Genomic DNA, 22,014 nt, shown 5'->3' on the forward strand with positions numbered 1-22,014 from the left:
TTTTAAAATTTGAGTTATTAGAAAAGAAGCAAGCAAATGTTTAATACACGATTGGGGAACAAAAAACAAAATTTATTAAATAATATTGCTTCAATAAAATTTATAAAATTGCAAAGCATTTCCGGAATTCATTAGTTGTTAAACCCTAAATAGAACATGACATCTTCACACTAACTAACAAAACAAACACTCAGATCCAAGCAAATTGGCGAAATATCTTGAAAATTTGGCAGCACCAAACACAAAATATTGATTACAAAATCAAGTGCCAAAAAAAATACCGACAACAATGAAAATAGAAGTAAAAACAAAGAAAAAATCATTTTCATACTTTCACTTAGATCTATTATTTATACCCGTACTGTTCATGTCTCAATAAATGTATGAAATTGTTGTATTATTTTGTACATACTCATATGGACTTTCTATTGCTCAGACTTACATACATAATCATACCAAATTGCCAAACACTCTGGCAAAAAAAAAAGCTTCAAACCATGTAATAAGAGTAAATAAATCCATAAAAAACGAAACAATAATAACTCAAATATGTATTAAAACCAAAAAAAGAGAGTATTTATAAGTAAATAAAGAAAAGTACTTAAAGTGTAGCAGTACTTACATCATAGACTAAGTATTGTAATAGCACTCCTAATGCTTCTGTACTTTTTGTCTGATGTTCCGTTTGTTTTTGTAATTCTTGGAGCTGCTGTTGTTGCTGCTCAAATGTCTGATAGTTCAACGACCCATTGTACGAATGACGATTTAGGCATTTCAATTGTTGTAATTCATCACTTAATTCTAACGATGAATTATTGGTGACTGTATCCTCCGACAATTGTTGATGTTGTTTTTGCAATAGCAATTTGCGACCTGATGGTGTGATGGAGGATTTTGTTGAGGAATTTTGAAGTTTTGATTGAAGTTTCTGAAAAATAAAAAAATGGAAGTAAATTTCAATTCAATAAAATATTTGTGCGTTGATGTTAAATGTTTTTCGAATTAAAAAAAAAACGATTAAAGGACATTTTCTGCCATTTCTAAGACCACACAAATATTTAATTTTTCAATAAAAAAAATTCCTTGATTCTTTTTGGCCTTAAACAATGGCTAAAACAACACAAAACCATTTAAAAACTCACCTTTTCATTTGTATTGGATGCTGTTGTAACAGCTGGCGAGGCGGGTGTTTTCTTATTATTTATTATTGTTGTATTTGTTGCATTTGTTAGTATTGTCGGTGAAGATGTTCTAGAATTTGTCCTGGTACTTGCTGCCGTAGACTTTTCATGTAAATTATTGTTATTATTAATGCCCACAACAACACTGCCGCCACCGTTCTCCTGGTGCTCGGATGTTGTTGATGATGATGTTTCCGGTTTGCCAATCGCTTTATTGTTGCCTGTTGGTGTTGTAATCGTTGGATTCAATATGCGATTATGATCTGCAAATAGAGACAAGAAGATGGAGAGAAAGTTATTAAAAAGAAACAAATATTGGTTTATATTTTTTTGGTTTTTGTTTCATATTTTTTTTTTTGTCAGAAAACGTGATTCATTTAATGAATCTTCATTGTTGTTTCTTTGAAATTTTCTACAATTATGACATCTATCTAATTTTAGTTTAAGGTTAAATTTGAATCATTGTATCGCGGATTTGTTTCTACAATATTTTGTGTTTTATTTCTTTTTTAAACTGAAAACCAGCATAAAAATTATATTTATGCTTCAAGTAATGAGATGAGTAAGTAAGAAAAAGTAATTATAATGTGGACATATAAGAGACTCTTTTGACGGCAAAAGTTCACAAATTATATAAACAATATACATATTTATTCAACCAGATTTGTTTATAGTAATTGAATACACAAATGTTTTAAACTATTCCCTTCACCATGAGTGGCAAGGGTATTTCTAAATTTTTCATTTGCGACCTCATAAACTATATGTATATGTTCTGGATCGTTATAGATAGCGGAGTCTATGTAGCCATATCCTTATGTATGGTGAAATCAACTTTACGTAGCCCCCAAATAACCTACATTCATAATTCGTACATCAATATATCAGTTATAGTCCCGGTTCGGTTGCTATTTAAAAAACCGGTTTCTGGTTTAAACGAAAATGTGTGTTTTAGAAAGAAACAATTTTAGTTATTGTCTTTTAAAAAAGCCGGGTAAACGGTTTCGGTTTTTGTCTTCAAAAAAACCGATTAACCGGTTTATATTAAATTTTTATTTAATATGAAAAAAGGCTCCTTAAATTTATTTTTACTTGTGGACGCTAATAGGAAATGTGTTAAGAATTGTGTACTAAATCTTCGGAAATTTAGCATTTTTAAATTCTTAAATTCTTTATGCAATTATTTTATATCTTTTACAAAATATTGTCTAATGCTATAATTTTCTATAAAATAAATCAATATTTTTAAAAATGGTATCAAAGTTTTTCATAAATATGTTTGAATGAGCTTTAGAAAATATATTTCATTAAAACCGGTTAACCGTCTTACAAAAACCGGTTTGTCAAAAAACCGAAAAGTTTAAAAAGATGAAAAAACCGGTTGACCGGTTTTCGGTTTCGGTTTTGGATACTCTAGCTGAGATATAAGAAAAAAACCACGACTACCTCGACTGTTGACCTATTTTTGATCAATATCTGGATTACTAAGTCATTAATATAAACAATATGGTTATCTAATGATAGATCCATGACATTTTCAACGACGCACATATATTTATTACCACAAACTTTTTTCAGCAAGAAAAATGTCCATTCTTTATCTTAAAGTATACTTTGGTAAAGTTTATATAAGATTCGGCACATCCGAGTATAGCTATCTTACTTGTTTTTGTACTTCTGCATACAATTTTAACTTATTTTGGTAGTTATAATTTAACGCAATTTTCCTATATGAACAGGTTGAGATAGAATTTATGAAGTAGAAGGCCGTTAAACGACTAATTAATATTTTGTGAACATCCTCAACTACAAAGGTGTAATAACTAATCGGTGCACAAATGGATTGATCATTAATCATTATAAAGATGACATTTATCAAAAGCTGACAAATCACATCATAACAAAATTATTAAAAGAAGTAAAAAATTTTTGCTGTTATTTATGTTGCTACTTTAAGGGAAAGTTACAAGTTGAAAGTTGGAAAATAGGAAATTTGTGTAAGAAATTTGCACCATTACATTTGGTATGAAATTAAAAAAAAAAATTCATAAATAATTTGTTATAAACATTAATAAGTTTTCTTTTTTGTTTTTGTTTGAAAATTACAAAATTTAATTCGCAACATTTATAATCACCAACATTTCCAATGAAAATAAAAAAACAAAACAGCACGAGATATTAAAAACAAAAAAAAAACATGAATTTGCATTAAATTCATGTTGTTCATCAAGGTGATTTTTTGTTTAATTTTATTTTTTTTTTTGTGATTTTGCCAGCAACTTTATCATCGTCATCACATCACTTTGTATTTAACACTTATAACTCTATATGATTCGATGTTGGTTGCAGTGTAGTTGCTGCTGACATTTATGGACAACATGTTAGTTTTTGTGACATTTTATGTTTTAAGCGTTTCTGTATTTAGTTTGGTGTAGTTTCGTCTTCTAAAAAAAACTTGACTACTTGAATTGGTCGTCGATTGGCTGAAGCATACACCCAACATGTCTAGGCGGGAAGTACTTTCTTTATTTATTAGCGATTATTGGTATTCGCATTATTACTCGTTCAATTTTTACTAACTAAACTTAAAATAGTGTTAACGTAGTCTTTTTTTAATATTTGTTTTCTTTTTTTTATTATAAATAATTTTATATATTAAAAGCCTACTAGCTGCATTTTTCATTAAGCATTCAAGCATAAATATTTATAAAATTCACAAAAAAAAAAGAAGTAAAAAAATGCGGTAGTTGCAAGTTGAAGTTCACTAACATTTTGTGTGACTTTGTTTTATGTTGTAATTTTATATTTTAAAAACTGGTGAGAGACTTGGGTTACAGTTTCCTTATACAAATCTGTTGTACACATGTCACTTGCAATTTGAAATCCACCATAAAAATCGAGGTTTTTACAAAGTGAAATACAACATCCATTAAATAACACATGTAATTAAAAAACTCATGGAATTATTACTATCTTATTTAAAATAAAGATATTTAACATTTTCGGTAAATAATTTTACCCTCGATTCAAAATTTTATTACATAATTTATGTTTTTGTAAAACTAATGCTAATCCATTATGGATCTAAAAGAAAACTGCTAAATATTAACTTAACACATCTATCTCTAAGGTTAAAACTTAGTGAAACGGAAACATTAACAAATACTCAAACAGAATAATATCTTACATCTTCAATATTAATCCTAATCCTGCTTTCTCATATTCCAATATCCTTTTATCTAGTATATTCAAAAGATTAAAAGACAAAAAGAAATTACAATTTTATCATTAATGAAAATCGTTGCATTGTTCATTGCATGTTGTTCATCAGTTCAATTCATTAACGATTTGAAGGTTGTTGAAAATGTTTCATCATTTTATTTAAGGATTAAGTCGTTCTACGTACGTATTGCCACACGACATACATATATAAATGCAACATTTCTTCTAACCTTGAATATTGACAAAATTCAACAAAATTAACAAAACTATGGAAAACTCATTAATGAAAATCGAGGACAATTAGCGATACACTTGTGATGGATGGTCACAGCAAAACTAGTGGAACGTGATGTTTTACTGACAGCTATAATAAAGCGTATAATTTGTTGTAAATTTTTGTCAAATTTTGTTAAGATACATGCTCACTGTTTTACTCCAATGTTAACGCTCTCGCACGTATACCAAAAACAACTTGTTTAATATCCTGACAAGACACAACAAATTAAGGCAGGTAAGTTGTAGGAAAATAGGAGGCAAGCAAGATGACACACAAGTGCGAAGCAAGTGCCAATTCCATACTCAAGGAATGGTGTCCTGTCTATTGTATATACCACGTTAATATAAATAGTTTTAAAGGCATATTACCGCCCATTGAGTCATACATTATTGTGGGAATGTGTGAGATTTCCACTGACAAAACCATGGTTTAAGTAAATGTTGATGTTAAAATTGACATCGATTGCAAATAGAAAAACCTTTGCCTTACAAATTCTTGCGGACTTAATGGAAAACCCAATGTTATAGACAACACAGTCACTCTCAATTATTGGAAACCTTTCGCCCAGCAGGTTAATACAAGTTTCTTGGTTCTTTACACTCTTACTAACCTTTATAAATATTTTAAGTTCTTTTAAACAAAACATTTTCAATATTTTCTTTGGCCACAATTCCTCTATTACGAGAAATATTTTTTTAAAATGAAAATATGTTTCCTCTAACCACTATTTGAAAAATTTATGAAATCTTTTTCAATTTGTTTGTTTATACGAACAAATAATCTGCATATGTAAAACGTACATCACGAAAAAATCTTTATGAAACATCAATCATTTAAATTTGACACTAATCAATTGCTATCTCGTGTCAAGGTTAAATATGACAGCTACGTTAACAATTTCTAATCTCATATGGAACAAAAAAGTAAAAGTCAATACAAATTGTACGAGGATAATGTAAAATTTTGGGAAATTTTAAATTTTCATATTTTAGATATTCATTAAATAACTTTATAATTGATAAATGTAAAAATTGTTTATGAAAATGAGGACATTTGCTTCAATAGGTTTCGTCATGGGCCGAAAAAATTCATGTGCCAAATTTTATCGAAATATCTTAAAAATTGCTATCTGTATTTGGAGCGAAATTTGTGTAGATAAATTAAACATTTATAACCGATAAAGCCCAATTTCGGGAGAACATTTGTATGGGGACTAGGTGAAATAGTGTACCGATTTCAGCCAGTTTCAATAGGTTTCGTCATGGGCCGACAAAATTCACGTGCCAAATTTGATCGAAATATCTTCAAAATTGCGATCTGTACTTTGGGCACAAGGTTTATATGGACAGCCAGACGGACGGACGTAAGGACGGATATCGACTCGATCAGTATACCTTAAGGTGGGTGTTAAAGTATTATTTTTGAGCATCACAGTGTAGGGTATAATAATGGCGTACATAAGGATTGAAAAAATTTATCAAAATCCAATCAACTCTCATTTCGCATTATAACCAGGGACCGTAAATAACGCTTATCTAAAACTCAAAAACACTCCATGTTAGAGTCAATACTGTCATATAAGATTCGTATTGAAGGGCTCTTTCAGAATCTATGGTGATATTAAACACCCGATCTCAACTCCACAGTTAACAGTTATTTTTCAACGAAAAAATAAATGTTTGGTTGAAACTCATTTGAGGAGTTTTATTTTCCCGTCGTTTCAGTATCTTTCTTTATTGAGTCTATCTGTTATAATGTGTGTAGTAATGAGTTTATTTTTTGACGGCAAATTAAAACACTCTTTTTAAGAGTTTTATGCGAACTATTATTTTTACGTTGAAAAATAACTGTTTTAGATGGATTTTTATTTTTAAAGTCAGAAAATAACTGTTATAAAATAAATTTTTTGATATCACTTATAACCATTACGGTACCTGATTATAACTCTTAAGGCTTTTACTGAGGTTTGGCGTTTAATTTATTGCACAGCATTAGTAAATAATTCAAATTCCAAATTCCTGTAAAATTTAACAATAATTACAATTTATAATATGACATCAAACGAATGTCAAATATTAGCCAGCAATTTAACAGAAAAGTGCGTTCATTACAAATATCTATTATCCCCAAAAAACGATTCATGGGTAACCTTTGACATATTTTGAAAACTTATGAAAGTCTTTGTTTATTCGTGATAAAAGCAAAACAATAAAATTGAACAATTGTAATTATGATCAATAACAACAACTTGTTATCGACATTATTTTGTATCTAAGGAGTGAGATCGAAAAATTCTTAACACACGTTTTTCATTACATTTTTTAACCCAAGTATTATTTGAATTTTTTTTTGATCAAGTTACCTTTGAAAAACATGTCAGTTATTATGTGTAATGTCAATTATATTAATTTTTTTGTTAATCTGATTAAAATGAGTGACCAGAAAAAAGTGCGTACTGAAATTATTAAATATTTTCAACAAAACCCAACTTGGTCTTACAAAAAGTTGGCCAAGCATACAAAGGTCTGCCGTCAAACTGTTTCCAATGTTATTAAACAGTACCGGGAGAACTTGTCAGTTGATAGAAAACCTGGTTCAGGTAGAAGGAATGGTCCACATGATGTTTCTAAAGCCAAAAAAATAGAACGCATTTTCAAAAGAGCTCCCAACACATCCGGTAGGAAAGCAGCCCGGTTAGCTCAGTGCTCGGACTATTTGGTACGAAAAGTTAAAGCTAATGCAGGTTTAAAAACATACAAGGCTCAAAAAGTTCCTGACAGGAACGCTACTAAAAATTTAGAGGCCAAAAACAGAGCACGGAAATTGAAGTCAAGTTTTATAAAAAAATATTCTTGCTGCATAATGGATGACGAAACGTATGTTCTGGCAGATTTTTCGCAACTTCCAGGTCAAAAATTTTATGTTGCTGATGCTCGAGGGAATGTTGAAGAAAAGTTTAGGACCCAAAAGCAGACAAAATTTCCCAGAAAGTTCTTGGTATGGCAAGCAATATGCAGTTGCGGCAAAAGAAGCCACTCATTTGTTACAACGGGCTCTATAAATACCGAAATTTACATCAAGGAATGTTTACAAAAAAGGCTGCTTCCATTCATAAGACTTCATAATGTGTCCACTTATTTTTGGCCTGACTTGGCATCCTGTCACTATGGCAAACAAGCCCTTGAGTGGTACAAGAACAATAATGTGGTATTTGTACCAAGAGAGGCAAATCCTCCAAACTGCCCGGAGCTAAGGCCAGTGGAGAGATATTGGGCTCTTGTTAAAAGAGAATTGAAGAGTACAAAAAAGGTGTCCAAAAGTGTGGTAGATTTTAAACGGAGATGGACTACATGTTCGAGCAAAGTGACAGAAAGCACTATAAAAACGTTAATGGAAGGGTTTCCGAAAAAGGTTCAAAATTTCATCACTAGTGATTAAAACTATAAAAATAATTTTTTTTGTAAATTGTAATAATAATTTCAATCAAATAAAAAAAAATTAAAGCTGTAAGTTTAGTGGTTTCTTTTTTATAAACATATATGTATGTTAAGAATTTTTCGATCTCACTCCTTAAATACATACTTGCTTTATGCTTTTCATAATTTTTTTCAATAAAAAATTATTTATTTTTAATTTTATTCCAATAAACACAATTGCGGGTTTAAAAAGCAAAATGTGTGCCATACTGTCTGCCAAAACTATAAACAGCCAGCCAACGACCAACAAAGGTGTGGTTGGGTTGCATTGCTTTAAAGTTGAAAACTGTATTGTATAGCAACAAAATATTTTATAAACAAATACGTTTTCATGTGGGTAGAAAAGCAGAAAAAACCCCAAACACGTTCTAAAATTGAAAATATATTAGAAAACAAAATTGCATGCAAATTGCACGTTGAATACATTTTTGAAGTTCAATATGCCTACTTAGCAGTCAGACCAGCACAGCTTTATGCAACAATGCCCCAGGAGGATAAACAGAATTGATTATATGTATTTACATAGTGCAATTTTACAGAGCATTATTTTTGAATACAATTTTAGTTATTGTTTACCATTCGGGTTTTAGCCTTTTAAATATGTACGAGTACGTTTTTAGAGGAGCAGGTTCACCGAGGTCATAAAAAGAGCGCGAGCTCTTTTATTTTTCACAGTTTCATTCTTTGAGAAATTTTTAAAAAAAAATTTAATTTCTGTAAACTAAATTTTTTAACTTTGTTTCTAATATTTTCAATAATTTTCGGAGTTTGATGTCTAATAACTTGTTGTTGCCCCTTAATATCTGTACATATTTATAAATTTTGTAAGTCAATTGCATTAGGAATATTTTTCACTTTAGTTATTTTTGTTTAATTTCAATTGTATGCTAGTTAAATTGAAAATGTCCGTTATGACGCATGATGTCATTATGAAAATATTTTCATTTGCAAAATCTCTAAAAATCAAATCTCAAACACAACAAAACCACTTGAAGTTCAGTAAGACAGACAATCTGAATAAGTTCATTCTAAATTGTCTATAGAAAGACATGCAGTTTGTAACGCTTTAAAAACACTTTTCATTAGTGCAATTTTAATTAAGCAATTAACACGATGCGAACACGGCTAAATGAACAGTAAACAGAACAGCAACGTTCGTTCATTCGTTCACAGTAAATTTTGTTGGAAATTCATGACATATTCAAATTAAAGGGTATTCATTTCTATGCTAATTTAACAAATGCACTGCTAAGTTTATTTCCATGAAAATTATTATTAAAATAAAGTACACACAAACATTAGAAAAATTTATAAATTTTTCGACTTAAAATATTTATCACATGTTTTTTCATGTTCTATTGAATACCCCAAATTATCACATATTTTCCACTACATTTGTTATAAATATGTTTTAATTTGTCACAAACAATATGAGCAAATTTCCTAATTGGTTTTGGAATTTCTACTGTTCAACGAGAATATCGGTATGGCCGGTGGTCGCTGTGCATCAACGTGTCATTTTCGCACTCATACATATTTTAAAAACTCAGGTGTGTTAAAAGTTGTCAATGAAATTGACTTGTCGTTGTCATGGTCGGCGTCCACCAAATCACACAGGACACATTTGCCAGCCAGTTGTCATTCACTATGCTAAAATACACATGCTGTGTTGTGCACTTTGCCTTTGAGTCGGTGTCTGCCCAACATGTGTGTCGGTGGTATGGTGCACGTCATATAGAGTTTCTCATACACTTTGCTGTGACGCGCCACCATATGTTTTTAAATTTACAAAAAAAAAACCGAAATGTAATGAGCAAGTAATTACAAAAAATTACAGGATTTTTTGAGGTTGTTTTTATGTTTTCATAAATTGAAATTTAATGTGGAATGAATAAGAAAATTTGGGTAAATATAGGGAATTTACTTTGAGTTTTAAAAATGAAAACGTTTTTAAAATTTAAAGGTATGCTTAAAGGTTTTGATTACGGAGTTTTAAAAGGTAACAACATAGAGAACGAGACATTTTGATTTGTCAAACAAAAATACAAAAAATGTCTGATACATCAACAAAATACATTGATTATCATATATTTTGTTGTTGCAAAAGTTAGGTATTTGACAATGACATCTCGTCTCTATGTTATCCTCTTGTTAATAACTTGTCATAAGATTTTATGTACAAAATTAATTTTAAAATGTCGGAAGAATAAAAATTAAAGGCTTTAGTTGAAAATTCTGAAAACAAGCCCACCAAACTGTTTGTTTGTATTCCTGTTGGCTACCGAATCGAAACGGTTAAAAGTTAACGGTAACGCTAATTTGTTTTATTTCGATAACCGTATTTTAGTGGTAACGATATTTTGTCTTATTTCGATAAACGATTGTTTTTGTAACAGCAACTACTGGCTGAGTTGACAGACATTGACTTGGGTCATTCTGGTGCATAGATCCGTATATCGTGAGAATGTATTAGTTTAGCGATAACGGTAATTGGTGATATTTCTTGTAACGGTATTTTAATTATAATTCGCACTGCTACACGTTCAATATATATTGATCACGATCAAGTATCGCGTTATTTATTGAACGTGTAGCATGCAGTATTCTGAAATACAGATCGGGATCCAAATATCATAAAATATATTGAATGTGTAGCAGTGTCCAAAGTTTACAAAAATTAAAAATAAGCTTACATAGGTGATTACATTTTAAATACCGTAAATTTCAGTCAACTAGTTATTCAGGTATGTGATGGAAATCCATTTCGAAAAACGAAAAAGGTTATGTACGTTTTTCAATCTTTCATTTTGATGATTCTAAATTAATTTTTATTACATTTCTTGAATAAATCCTGTAAAATTATTTACAAATTGCTAGAAAAATAATATGCCTTTGATTGAAAAATTACTCTTGAAATCGACCGATAGTTTCGATCACATACCTGTTTGAAATTAATTAAATACATTTTTGTATTTTCATTATTTAAAATTATTTATGTAACTGTATTTGACCGGTAACGGTAGCTTAACGGTAACGGTAAGTCTGAAAGGATATTTAAGAAGTAACGGATGTATTGTTGTCAACGGTAACCAACCTTGTTGGAAATATAGAATCAATGATCATAATAAGTATTCCTACGATTCATAGATTGAAGGTTTCAAAATATAATTTTAATCGGATCTGTCATTAACATTTACTTATTACATTTAAATAAAATTCCAGGAAAGTTTTTAATGTTCAGTACACAAATTATTATTATTTATACACATTAAAAGCTTTACGTAGAAGCATATGTATTTTAAATAAAAGTGTTTTTATTTACTTGTTTTTTCATTATAATATTTACTTACAAATAGACATTCATTCGAATAAAAATAATTCAAGAAATAAAACTATTCGAAAGAATAATTTTTTTCGGTTAAGGCATTTATTCATAATCAATTTTTAAATTGATCAAAGGTTTATAAATCAAATTTTGTATCGAAATATAGTTCTATAAACCCTTAACAAATTTAAAAATCGATTATGAATAAGAGGGTTCAATATAAAATTATAATACACATATCATTTAAAATCTAAAAATATTTAATAAATTTCTATATAAATTTTCCGATCCAAAAATCGAAGAAATTTTAAAACTGACTATTCGGTTAATAAAAAAAATCACCCTTATCGTGGTTGGCGTAAACGTCTTTCGCCTACGACTGTTTCGTACTAGATTAAAGATAAAATGCAAACTGTTTCTTTAATCTAGTACGAAACTGTCGTAGGCGTATGACGTTTACGCCAACCACGATAAGGGCGAATATAAAATTGTATTCGATCAAAATTAAACTCGAATAATTTATGCGAATTACCCTAGTATAGAAAGTATTAACAAAAGTTATGGTTTAGACATTTTCCATTAAAATATTGCTGAGATTAATTTCTGTGTTTGAAAATGAATGATGAAGTATTCACAACATTTTTATAAATCAACAAGCCTACACACATTTTGTTTTGGTCTAAATTATTAATTTTTCTTTTAAGATTCAAATTAGCAAAATTATTTATTTCGAAATACAAATGTATGTGCATGGATGGATGTGTATCTGGACATGAGCAGTTTTCCCTCAACAAAAATAATTTACAAAAGCAGACAATGACGTCAGCATTATTAAAACAAATTTATAAAAAAAAACACATACATATTGCACATATGAAAAATTATTTTAAAAATCAACTAAATAAAAAAATATGTATAGAATTTGTTTTTAATGAAAAGACAAGGTCGAATGAACAATACTCTACATTGTTTGTAGAGATTTTTATTTAAATAATGAACAATTACTTTGAGTTTTGAATAGTAGAGACGTTTTATTTATTTATTTGTTCATCAAAGTTTTAATTTTTTAATGTTTGATTACATAGAACTTTGACTGAAAGCATTTTACAACAAACCTGTCCAAACATTATCCCCTGTCTATACTTGATAAATATTTATCATAACAAGTTGTCAAGACAAAGCAAAATCACTAACAATTTTGTCATAACGAAGCAATAATACTAATAAATGGAGACTATACCAGATAATATTTCATCTTGACAACCATTTTGACGTTTATCATGATAAAAATTTATCAGCTATAGACAGGGGGTAATTTGTTTCAAACAATATTTAAATAGAAAATCTCAACTGACAATATGATCCTCAATTGATATTTAGGTTTCAATTTAAGAAAATTTTAAATAAAAAATGATTTTAAAATATTAAAATGAATTCTGTAATCACTAATCTTTGTCAATAATCCTTTTCAAAGCTATAAGCAAAAACTAATCGAATTGAAAAAATAAAAATCTTTAAGCTGAGTATCCAATTTCATGCTGCCAGAAAACAAACTAACCAACAAGACCAAGAGTTTTTCCTTACCACATTATTTACTTAGCCGGATACACCGACATTTTTACACTCGTGTGGATACAAAACAACAAGAAAAGCCAAAATGAAAAACAAATATGATTCGTAACGAAAACGACAAAAAAAGTTTCCTCAAGTCAAGGTCAATATTAAAAAACAAATAAATCCGTAGGTGTGAGAAAAATACACAATTTCTTGAGGGGAAGTCGATAATACGAGCATTATAAACAAACACTCACAATATTTACGTATCGAATACTTAAGTAAAAACAATTTTAGTAAATAATAATAAATAAACAAAAAGCATTAATACTACATACTAAAAATAAATTGGCACACGTTTAAATTACAAATTTATAATGTAAACATTTTAGAAAAAATCATAAAACAGAGAACTATAAATTCGAACACATCAAACGGCAAATGAGAAAATGCCGACACCACCGACTTGTGGGAAATTTCAAATAAGATTTTTAATGATTTATTAGAAATAATAAATAGGCATATATTAGAGTTATATGGAACATAATAAAACTTACCACCTTCACCTAAATCGGAACAGAAGGTGTTGAATTTAATCCACTGTTGATTTTCGTTTTTACGTTCTGTATCCGGTGTTGTGTTTTTTAAATTTAAAAGTACTTCCTCATCTTTGGTTTCATTAAACATGTGCGATTCTTTGGAAGTCATAAAATTGTTGTTTATTAAACAATTTAATACATCAGGAGGTTCTTGGCACGTTTGAACATTGCCATGATATTTCAGAGATTTTATTACAGTAAATTCTCTTTCTGTTGTAGGCAGGACATATTCATTTTCATTGTCATGAAAATGATGAGTAAAGCTTCGTGGACATGTTTGCCGAAATTTTCGTTTCCAAGCAAATGCACAGTTTTTACGTGTTCCCGAGCTAAAGCTTATTTCCTCCACTTGATGGAAAATCCCCTCCCTTTTACTGCAATTTACATTGTAATGTCTGGGTTCTTGTTGCTCTTCATTTGAAGTAGTTTTAACTTTAATTTTGGTACGAAGTCTCAAATAACGTAAAGAATGCTTATGGATCTTGAGATTTGTATTGGAAGTTTGGTAAAAACGTTGATGTTTCTGATGCATAGTGTGTTGAAAACAATTACAATCTCAAACATATTTCCATGTTTAAAGAGATATTTTATTGTTTTGAAATTTATTTTCCATCAATTTAGGTTTTATGTTAATAATTTTCTTGATTTGTAACTTGTAATGTTTCTTCACAATATATCACAATTCCTACAATCAAATATTTGGAACACGGAAAGTTTTCTTGATTTATATGATTTTCAACGAGGACTCAAGAAGGTATTTGATAACTTTTATTTGAATTTTTTAGGATTTGTATTAAAAAATATCGATAATATTGACTTTTTTATTTTATTGTCATTTTTAGATTTTAGGTTGGTTTTGTATTATTTATTTTGATTCTGTATTTTATTTTTTTTTCAAATTATTTGAAATGTTAAATAAAAATTACATATTTTTACACTTGAATTATTTGTTTGTTCATATCACATTTAGAAAAAATAAAAATAATAATACGAATTTAATATACATATGTAGATCATTTAGAATATTATATTATGCACCATAATGATATTGATTTAAGTGCCTAATTGTATTATGCACTTCATATATTTGTATAATATACAATTAATTTTTAGTAAATACTTTTTTCATAATACTATTATCATATTTTCACTTCACATTGAATTAGATTATCTAATTGCTTATCTTTTTTTTGTAAATACAAGCTAAAACCAAAATAACAAATAAAGTTTCCCAAATAATTTTAAACAATTTACGGTTTGTTTTATGCACTACAAACATTTATTTCTTACTCCTAACTTTATGCTCTACACAGAATTCGTTTAATTTAAAAAAAAAAAATTATCGAATATAATTGTTTCTTCATAAAAACGACTAATATTTAATTATATTTCCATATTTTTATATATGTTGTTGTTGGCTCTATTTATAATTTACTATTGAAATATATTTTTCTAATTCATCTTCATCTTTTTGTGGTTGATGTAACGAATGCAATCATTTTAAATCACATTAAATTAGATGCGTCACTCGTTTATAAATTTTGCGAGTAAATAGAAAAAAGAAATGCCAAACAAATAAAAACTAAAATATATTTAAATGATTTGTCATCGTCGTCATCATCTCGCGCGCGTCTTTAATTGTAACCACGACAATATCTTGTACACCACTGATTAGTTAGTGGACGTTTTAATTTTTATTATTTATTTTTTTTATTTTTTTTTGCTGTTTTTCAATTTTTTCTCACCACATCAGTACGATCACATACATACATATGCACTAGATGTGGACACATACGAGGAGCAGTACATGTTTCTTGATTGTTGTTTGGCTTGACTATATCTTGTGGTGTCCAAAATAGCAGCGCACAAACTGGGCACACTCGCCAACAACATCCACAATAAAACAAAAATATTGAACAAATTGCGAAAAGCAATAAAATAACATCAGTTCGTTATTACGGGGTGATCGTGTGGCAAAATGTAAAAACTTTTTGTTCAAGCAAATCATAATTTTAAAAATAACGTATTTTTTAATGAATTTATTTCCCTCTTTGGGAGCTTTTATCACTACCATCTCTTCTCATATAATGTCTAGTGGTTGTTTGGGGGCCTCGGTAAAGATCAACTACCACAGCCAAAATAAATAATAATCAAATAAAACACACCCTGCTTTACCCATTATGGGCAATATTTTTGGTTGTTGTTCTTTTTTTTAATGTGGAAACACACTGTAAACATTTATTTATGATGAATTTCTGTGAGTTTTAGGGCATCAACAACTTTGTGGTGAATTCTCTCAAGTCCATAAATTACGCAAAACATTTTTTTGTGCGTAGATTTTTTTCATTTTCTTTCTAAAAGGCACTTGTTGTTTGTAAAAAAAATGTATAGAATTTTTAATTTATTCACCACCATACTAAAAGGCAGTGACGTCATATTGGTCATTGTGTGCTAAAGAGTTCAGACGTTTTCTCTATAGTACGTACCAAAACAAACGATCAACATTCATAAAGAAATAATACAACCCAGCCAACAAATGCAGTAACAGTAACTATATACGACTGTGCCAAATTGTTTATAACCTTTCATAGTATGTAATAAAACATCTTTGGAAACTTTTTTCTTTAATTGCGTTTTATTTAAATTGTTCGATTCTTATACTAAACACTCCATGGAGGAATATCTTATGAATTTGAGTGATATTATGTACCTCACTAATTTTAAATAAGAGCGTTTTACAAATACTGGACTAATTTGTGATATATTGATTGATCTTGCGACGTCAAAAGGATACTTATTTCTGAATCTTAATAATTTCAATAAATTTTCATTTCTTAAAAACTGTTCGCCGGGTGTTAGAGATTTTGTGTCTTAATTTGAATAAACTTTTTTATGAAATTCCAAACTTGGAAAACATATTCATTCATAAATAATGGTTTTGTATGATTGAAAAATTACTTAAATTGATAAATAACGATATTTTATTGAAAATAAAGATCTTAGTACAATTTAAAACAAATTCTATCTCTGATTGGCCAACACCATATCGTGATGTTTATCAATTATTTCGGGTGTAGAGAATGGGCGTCCAGAATGTTCAGCATTTTACGTTCTTGTACGGCCACAACGAAATTCAGTAAACCACTTTTTTACCATTGAAATTGATTGTACAGAGTTCCCAAAGTTATCAGGCTTAGCCTTTATTTGAGTGATGGTTTCTTCTACAAAAAATAATGCTTACTGACCAGACAAATTTAATTTTTTTCCAATTTCTCCTCAAGTCACGAGGTAGTCTGCTATCAATGTCTGCCAAACACAAACTAAATGACACAGCTTGTTAAAATGTTGAGAAGAGTAAACTGACAGGTACCTGTTGATAGCAGCTGTGTTGCTCTTTCAGTTACGAGTCGGGAATTTCAAAAAGTCGCGGACTTATTGACCCACCCTCGTACGAAATATATAACTCACAATTATGTGGAACAAATTTCCCAAACTATTTTAGAATATCTGGTAGGGAACTGCGAAAAAATATTTTCCTTAATTCAGCACAATAATAATTTAGTGGAATTTTGAAATTTTTTTAAACTTTTAAGACATCATATTTGATTTGATAAACACTTGCAATATATAATAATTGTGGTAAATTTCGTTAAAATCGGTCATGAGAAATCCGAAAAGTACTGTTTTCTGTCCGCATTAGGATGGATTCTGCCAATATTATCAATCAGAAGTCTATTGATTTGTAATAAAATATTACATTGTAAGAGAACGGATTTCAGCGGCTTAATTTTTAAATTACGTTTAAATAGTGGTCGCATATTGAAAGCTAAAATATTTTTCATAGTGAGACATGATTAAAATTACATTTAGTACATACTTATGCATTTAACTTTGAAATCTGGCCTTCAACAACTATTGCTCTAAGAGACAACATTCACCGAACTTATTTGAAGCGGAGAAATATGTACAATATTATGAATACAATAAATAAGTACGTAGCTTTGATATGACACAAATGATAATGATTCTTACCTCCTTGATGCACGAATTCACATGCCTCCCAGACACAACTAACTTACTATTCACGAACACAAATACCGGACTCTCTAAACACATTCATTAATCGCAATTAAAGATTGGATACTTTGTAAAACAACAGTGACTACAAACATACAAAATTGTTGATATGTATTGCTATTGTTTGTTGTTGTCGTAATCAGAAACATAAAACATTAATTAAACAATTGAACAACAAAAGATCGACGACAACAATAACAACAACAACAACGAAAAACATTTACTACAACGTATATGAGCTTGCAACTGCAACAACAAACTAAAAGCCGAGATGCCAGCGACAGCAACAACGACATCGACATCGATGAAGTCAAGCTCAATGAAGAAGCAATTAGTTAAACACTGCACATGGATGGGATCATTACGAAAGCCAACAATAACAAAAACAACCAGCAGCAACAAATAAACAAGTGAACAACAAGGTTGCCACCAAGTCATCAACAATAAATATTAAGAGAAAAATGTCATAAAGTTCAATAAATACAAATGTCTTTGAACTGCAAAAAAAGGTCTTGGCATTCATTGTAAATTGAAATGAAAGATGAAATAAGATTATTATTATTATTATTAGCAATCAGTATAATCGTATAAGAAATAAAAGGTCTGTGTACGTTTTTGGAAAAACGTGGCAGTCGCAATATTTGTGGTTTCCAAACGTTTTAATTGAATAAATAAAACAATAAAAACATCAGTGATGCTCATAAAAGTAATATGATACATTTAGTTTTAATTTATACTGGTAGCGAGTTATTATTGCAAGTTGCTGTTAAAATGAGGAGCCATATCATTTTAGCACTCCAATAATTTAAGAGAAACACATACCGAATGATACTTGTATAAAAAAAATAAATGCTACAAGTGTAAGATCATTTTTGAAATTGATATCACACTGTTTCCAATAGAAATTTTTATAAAACAATATATTTTTCATGAACATTTTGTGTAAGAACTAGGTAAACAGTGAAAGGTTCTTTTGTAAAACTTAAATTTTTTCAAATTTAAAAAATATCTATGGGGATATATAGGTATGAAATTTGATCCAAGGTTAGTCCTAATGGATAGGAATTCAGACACAATTTTTCCATGTAACTTATTACCTATTGTTCTTAGCAACATATTTAGATAGCTATTTCTTCAATCTGTCGAAAAAAAAAACAACATTTTTGAAGGTATTTTCCTTGAAGAGCTTTTTGGTCACTTAATGGGTTGCGGAAATCTATCAAAATTAATGTTTTGTAACTCAAAACAGCTCAAAAGAAAGCTTAGATCTTTTCCTTTAAGAGCTTTTTTGTCGCATAGTGGGATGCGAGTGGAAAGAACAAAACAAAAAAATGTTTTAAATTTTTTTTGCAAAATCTAAAGATTGAAGAAGTAGCTATCTAAGCTATTTGGGACACATTTTGCTAAGAACAATAGGTAACAAGTTACATGGATGTGAAAAAACATCTTTTTGGCCAAAATGTAAAATGTTTACACCATCTAACTCAGAGAGTTCTTGACCGATCTTTTTGTCTAAATTACTACCCAATAGGACTAACCTTGATGGAAATTTCATCCCAATCGGAAAATATTGATTTCAAAAGTTGGTTCACTTGACATGAAATCCCCCATATACCTGTATTATATATCGTTAGCTTAGTACGCAAACGTAACAAGTCCACTTTTGATTGAAATTAAGATTTTGATGCAGAATGATAGTAAAACATAAGATACATATTTTGCAATAAAAAAATTTCGTTATTTTGTTTCTAACTGATGATTTTTCAGTGATACGCAAAAAAAAATAATAATAAGAAAACATGCTAAGTCCAGCAATAAGTATTTTTTTGTTATGTATTTAAATAATATAAAATAAAATAAAACCAATTTGTAAAACAAGTCCAGCCAAAAAACACAAAATCATAAAAATCAAAAGAGCTAAGTCCCTAAAAATGTCTTCACTTTCTAAAGTCATCTCAATTATTTTATTTTTTCAACTGATACTCAAAGCCAACAGTTCATAGGAGAGAACTGCGTTTACAGATCTAAAGAATATTGAAAGCAAAACAAGATATAACGTTTTTTGTCTCCTGTAAAATTTAAAAAATGGGACTTGGCACGTTTGCGTACTAAGCTAACGATATTCTCATTAGGATGTAATAGTAATGAACGAATGCAGTAAAAGATTACAAAAAATATAGCCTAGAAGCGATAATGTGTAAAAGACTTTTGCGATTTTAATTTTGGATGCAATAACTCAGCGACTCATCGTTAACCAAAATCATGTCTTTGCTAGGATTAGCTTTAACAGAACAGTGCTGGATCAATTGAGTCCAATAACGAAACGGATTTTTAAATTTCTAAAATTCGTTCTACTTAAAACTGACAGAATCAGATAACAGACAAAACAAGCAAAAACTTTTTATTTTTATAGAAATGGTGTTAACTAAACACTCAGAGAATAATTAAGCGGTTACCCGCTCCAATCATTTCACACTGACACTCTAGAAAACATAATTTTATAACAGCACAACAACTACACAGAATCAAAATAAGCAGAATGAATGAATGAATCAATGAATGAATGGATATTTAGATGGACCATGATGGACACAAAATAAAAATAATAATGAACGATTTTCAAGTTCAATGCTACATATTTATTCATCAGACAACAAGATGGATGCACCCCCACATAAATAAAAAAAAATATATGTTTACAATCTGTTAAATAAAATCTTCCTAAGAGATCTCATAGAAGAGAGAAAGAAGCATTTGAATGTATATGAATAACGAAAATTACGAAAAACACTTGTCGGTGTATGAGATTCAACATCTCTGAAATATTTAACGGTTTTTATTGCAAAAAATTGTGTTTTTTTTTTGTTAAAAGAAAGAAACATTTACGCTTGGCTGCCCATACATATTAGTAGTGCATCACGATGACGACGATCTAGCTACAGCAGAAACAGCAAAATAAACTAAAAGAAGCCACAACAATTGGCGCCATAAATTTGTTATTTTACTTCTTTTTCCTCTAAAATAAAAGAGTTAATACGAATATGTACTTACTTACTACACTACACTACATACTAATGCCTTCATACTTGCTGTACATAAATACATCCCAGCGGGAAAAAGATGCAGTAAAGAGGCCTTCCTAAATGCCTCATTTTGCAGACACAAGGACTTGCAAAATCATTTTGCCGCATTGCAAAATCATTTCAATTTTACACGGCGTGTCATTGCGAGCCAAGGCCTTGCATACTCGCTGCTGTTAGAGGGCTGAGAGAAGGCCTACTTATGATGGGCTGTTGGCAGCCAACAAGCTCACTTGTTATTAGAAGGCGATTCATAGGGCTTCTTGAACACCTTCTAAGAGCAGGCAGGGTGGAATGAGTATCGGATCTTTTAGAATGTGTAAGTATGCCTTTTAGAAGGCCTACAAATTGAAGTCCTATCTTTTTTTCCCGCTGGGATACTTTGCTACATCGCTTCAGGCTGATTAATGTTCATCGTACCTGCTGCACATGCACACAAGTGCATCATGCATTTATGCATACAGGTACGAGTACCAACTATGTATGAGCACACAATGCATTCATAGCATTTTTCTTACTGCATAGTATTGTTTGTACTCGTAACATTTATTCGTTGTACCACAACTCACTCGCTAAGTCAGTCATTCACTCACTCACTCATGATTTATTTATTTATTTCGGTGTAAAGTGGATTATTTGTTTAAAAGTGTTTTATACATACACATTATGTATTATTGTGCTTTATATTTTTATTTATTTATTTTATACTCGTAACTATTTTTTACTTTAGCCTAAATTGTGTTTATTTAACTTTTATAATTAAACCGTTTCAGTAAATTAAATTAAAAGTTTCGTAGTAGTTGGCATTTTTGAAACGTATGAAGAAAAATAACAGATTTGGCTTAACAAAGTCTAAATACTGCTACTTTAATAGCAGAGCCGGTAAAAGTTTTTTAGAAGTAAACACTTGTATGTTAGTTAATGATATCGAATTTAAATAAATTTATGGTACAACATTTAACAAATGTCTACATTATCATGTATACAAAAATCGGCATATTCTAAGGACCTCTTTAAAATTTTATTTACATTTCACATAAAATAAATAAAAATATAAATTCCAAAAAAAAACTAGTAAGAAAGTATGGCGGTCAAGCTCGACCATATAATACCCTAAACTAAGTAAAAGAGCAAAAACTTTTTTCTTTTAAAATTTCAATAATTTATATTCGTGGGTGATTTTCGGAAGTGAGCCTTATATGGGAGCTATGACCAATTATGAA

At 29.5% G+C, this 22,014-nt stretch overlaps 1 protein-coding gene across 1 annotated transcript in view; it reads right to left on the reverse strand.

Annotated features, from left to right (window-relative positions):
• toc (toucan) overlaps positions 1 to 22,014 on the reverse strand; it is a 158,253-nt gene that overhangs the window by 15,196 nt on the left and 121,043 nt on the right. The window contains exons 6-7 of the mRNA XM_065502696.1: positions 1,143 to 1,444; positions 623 to 928 (exon numbers count right to left, since the gene is read on the reverse strand). Coding sequence (XP_065358768.1) covers positions 623 to 928; positions 1,143 to 1,444 — 608 coding nt within the window. The remainder of the gene's footprint in view (positions 1 to 622; positions 929 to 1,142; positions 1,445 to 22,014) is intronic.

This window comes from Calliphora vicina, chromosome 2 (assembly GCF_958450345.1).
Source record: "Calliphora vicina chromosome 2, idCalVici1.1, whole genome shotgun sequence".
Classification (NCBI taxonomy): Eukaryota; Metazoa; Arthropoda; class Insecta; order Diptera; family Calliphoridae; genus Calliphora; species Calliphora vicina.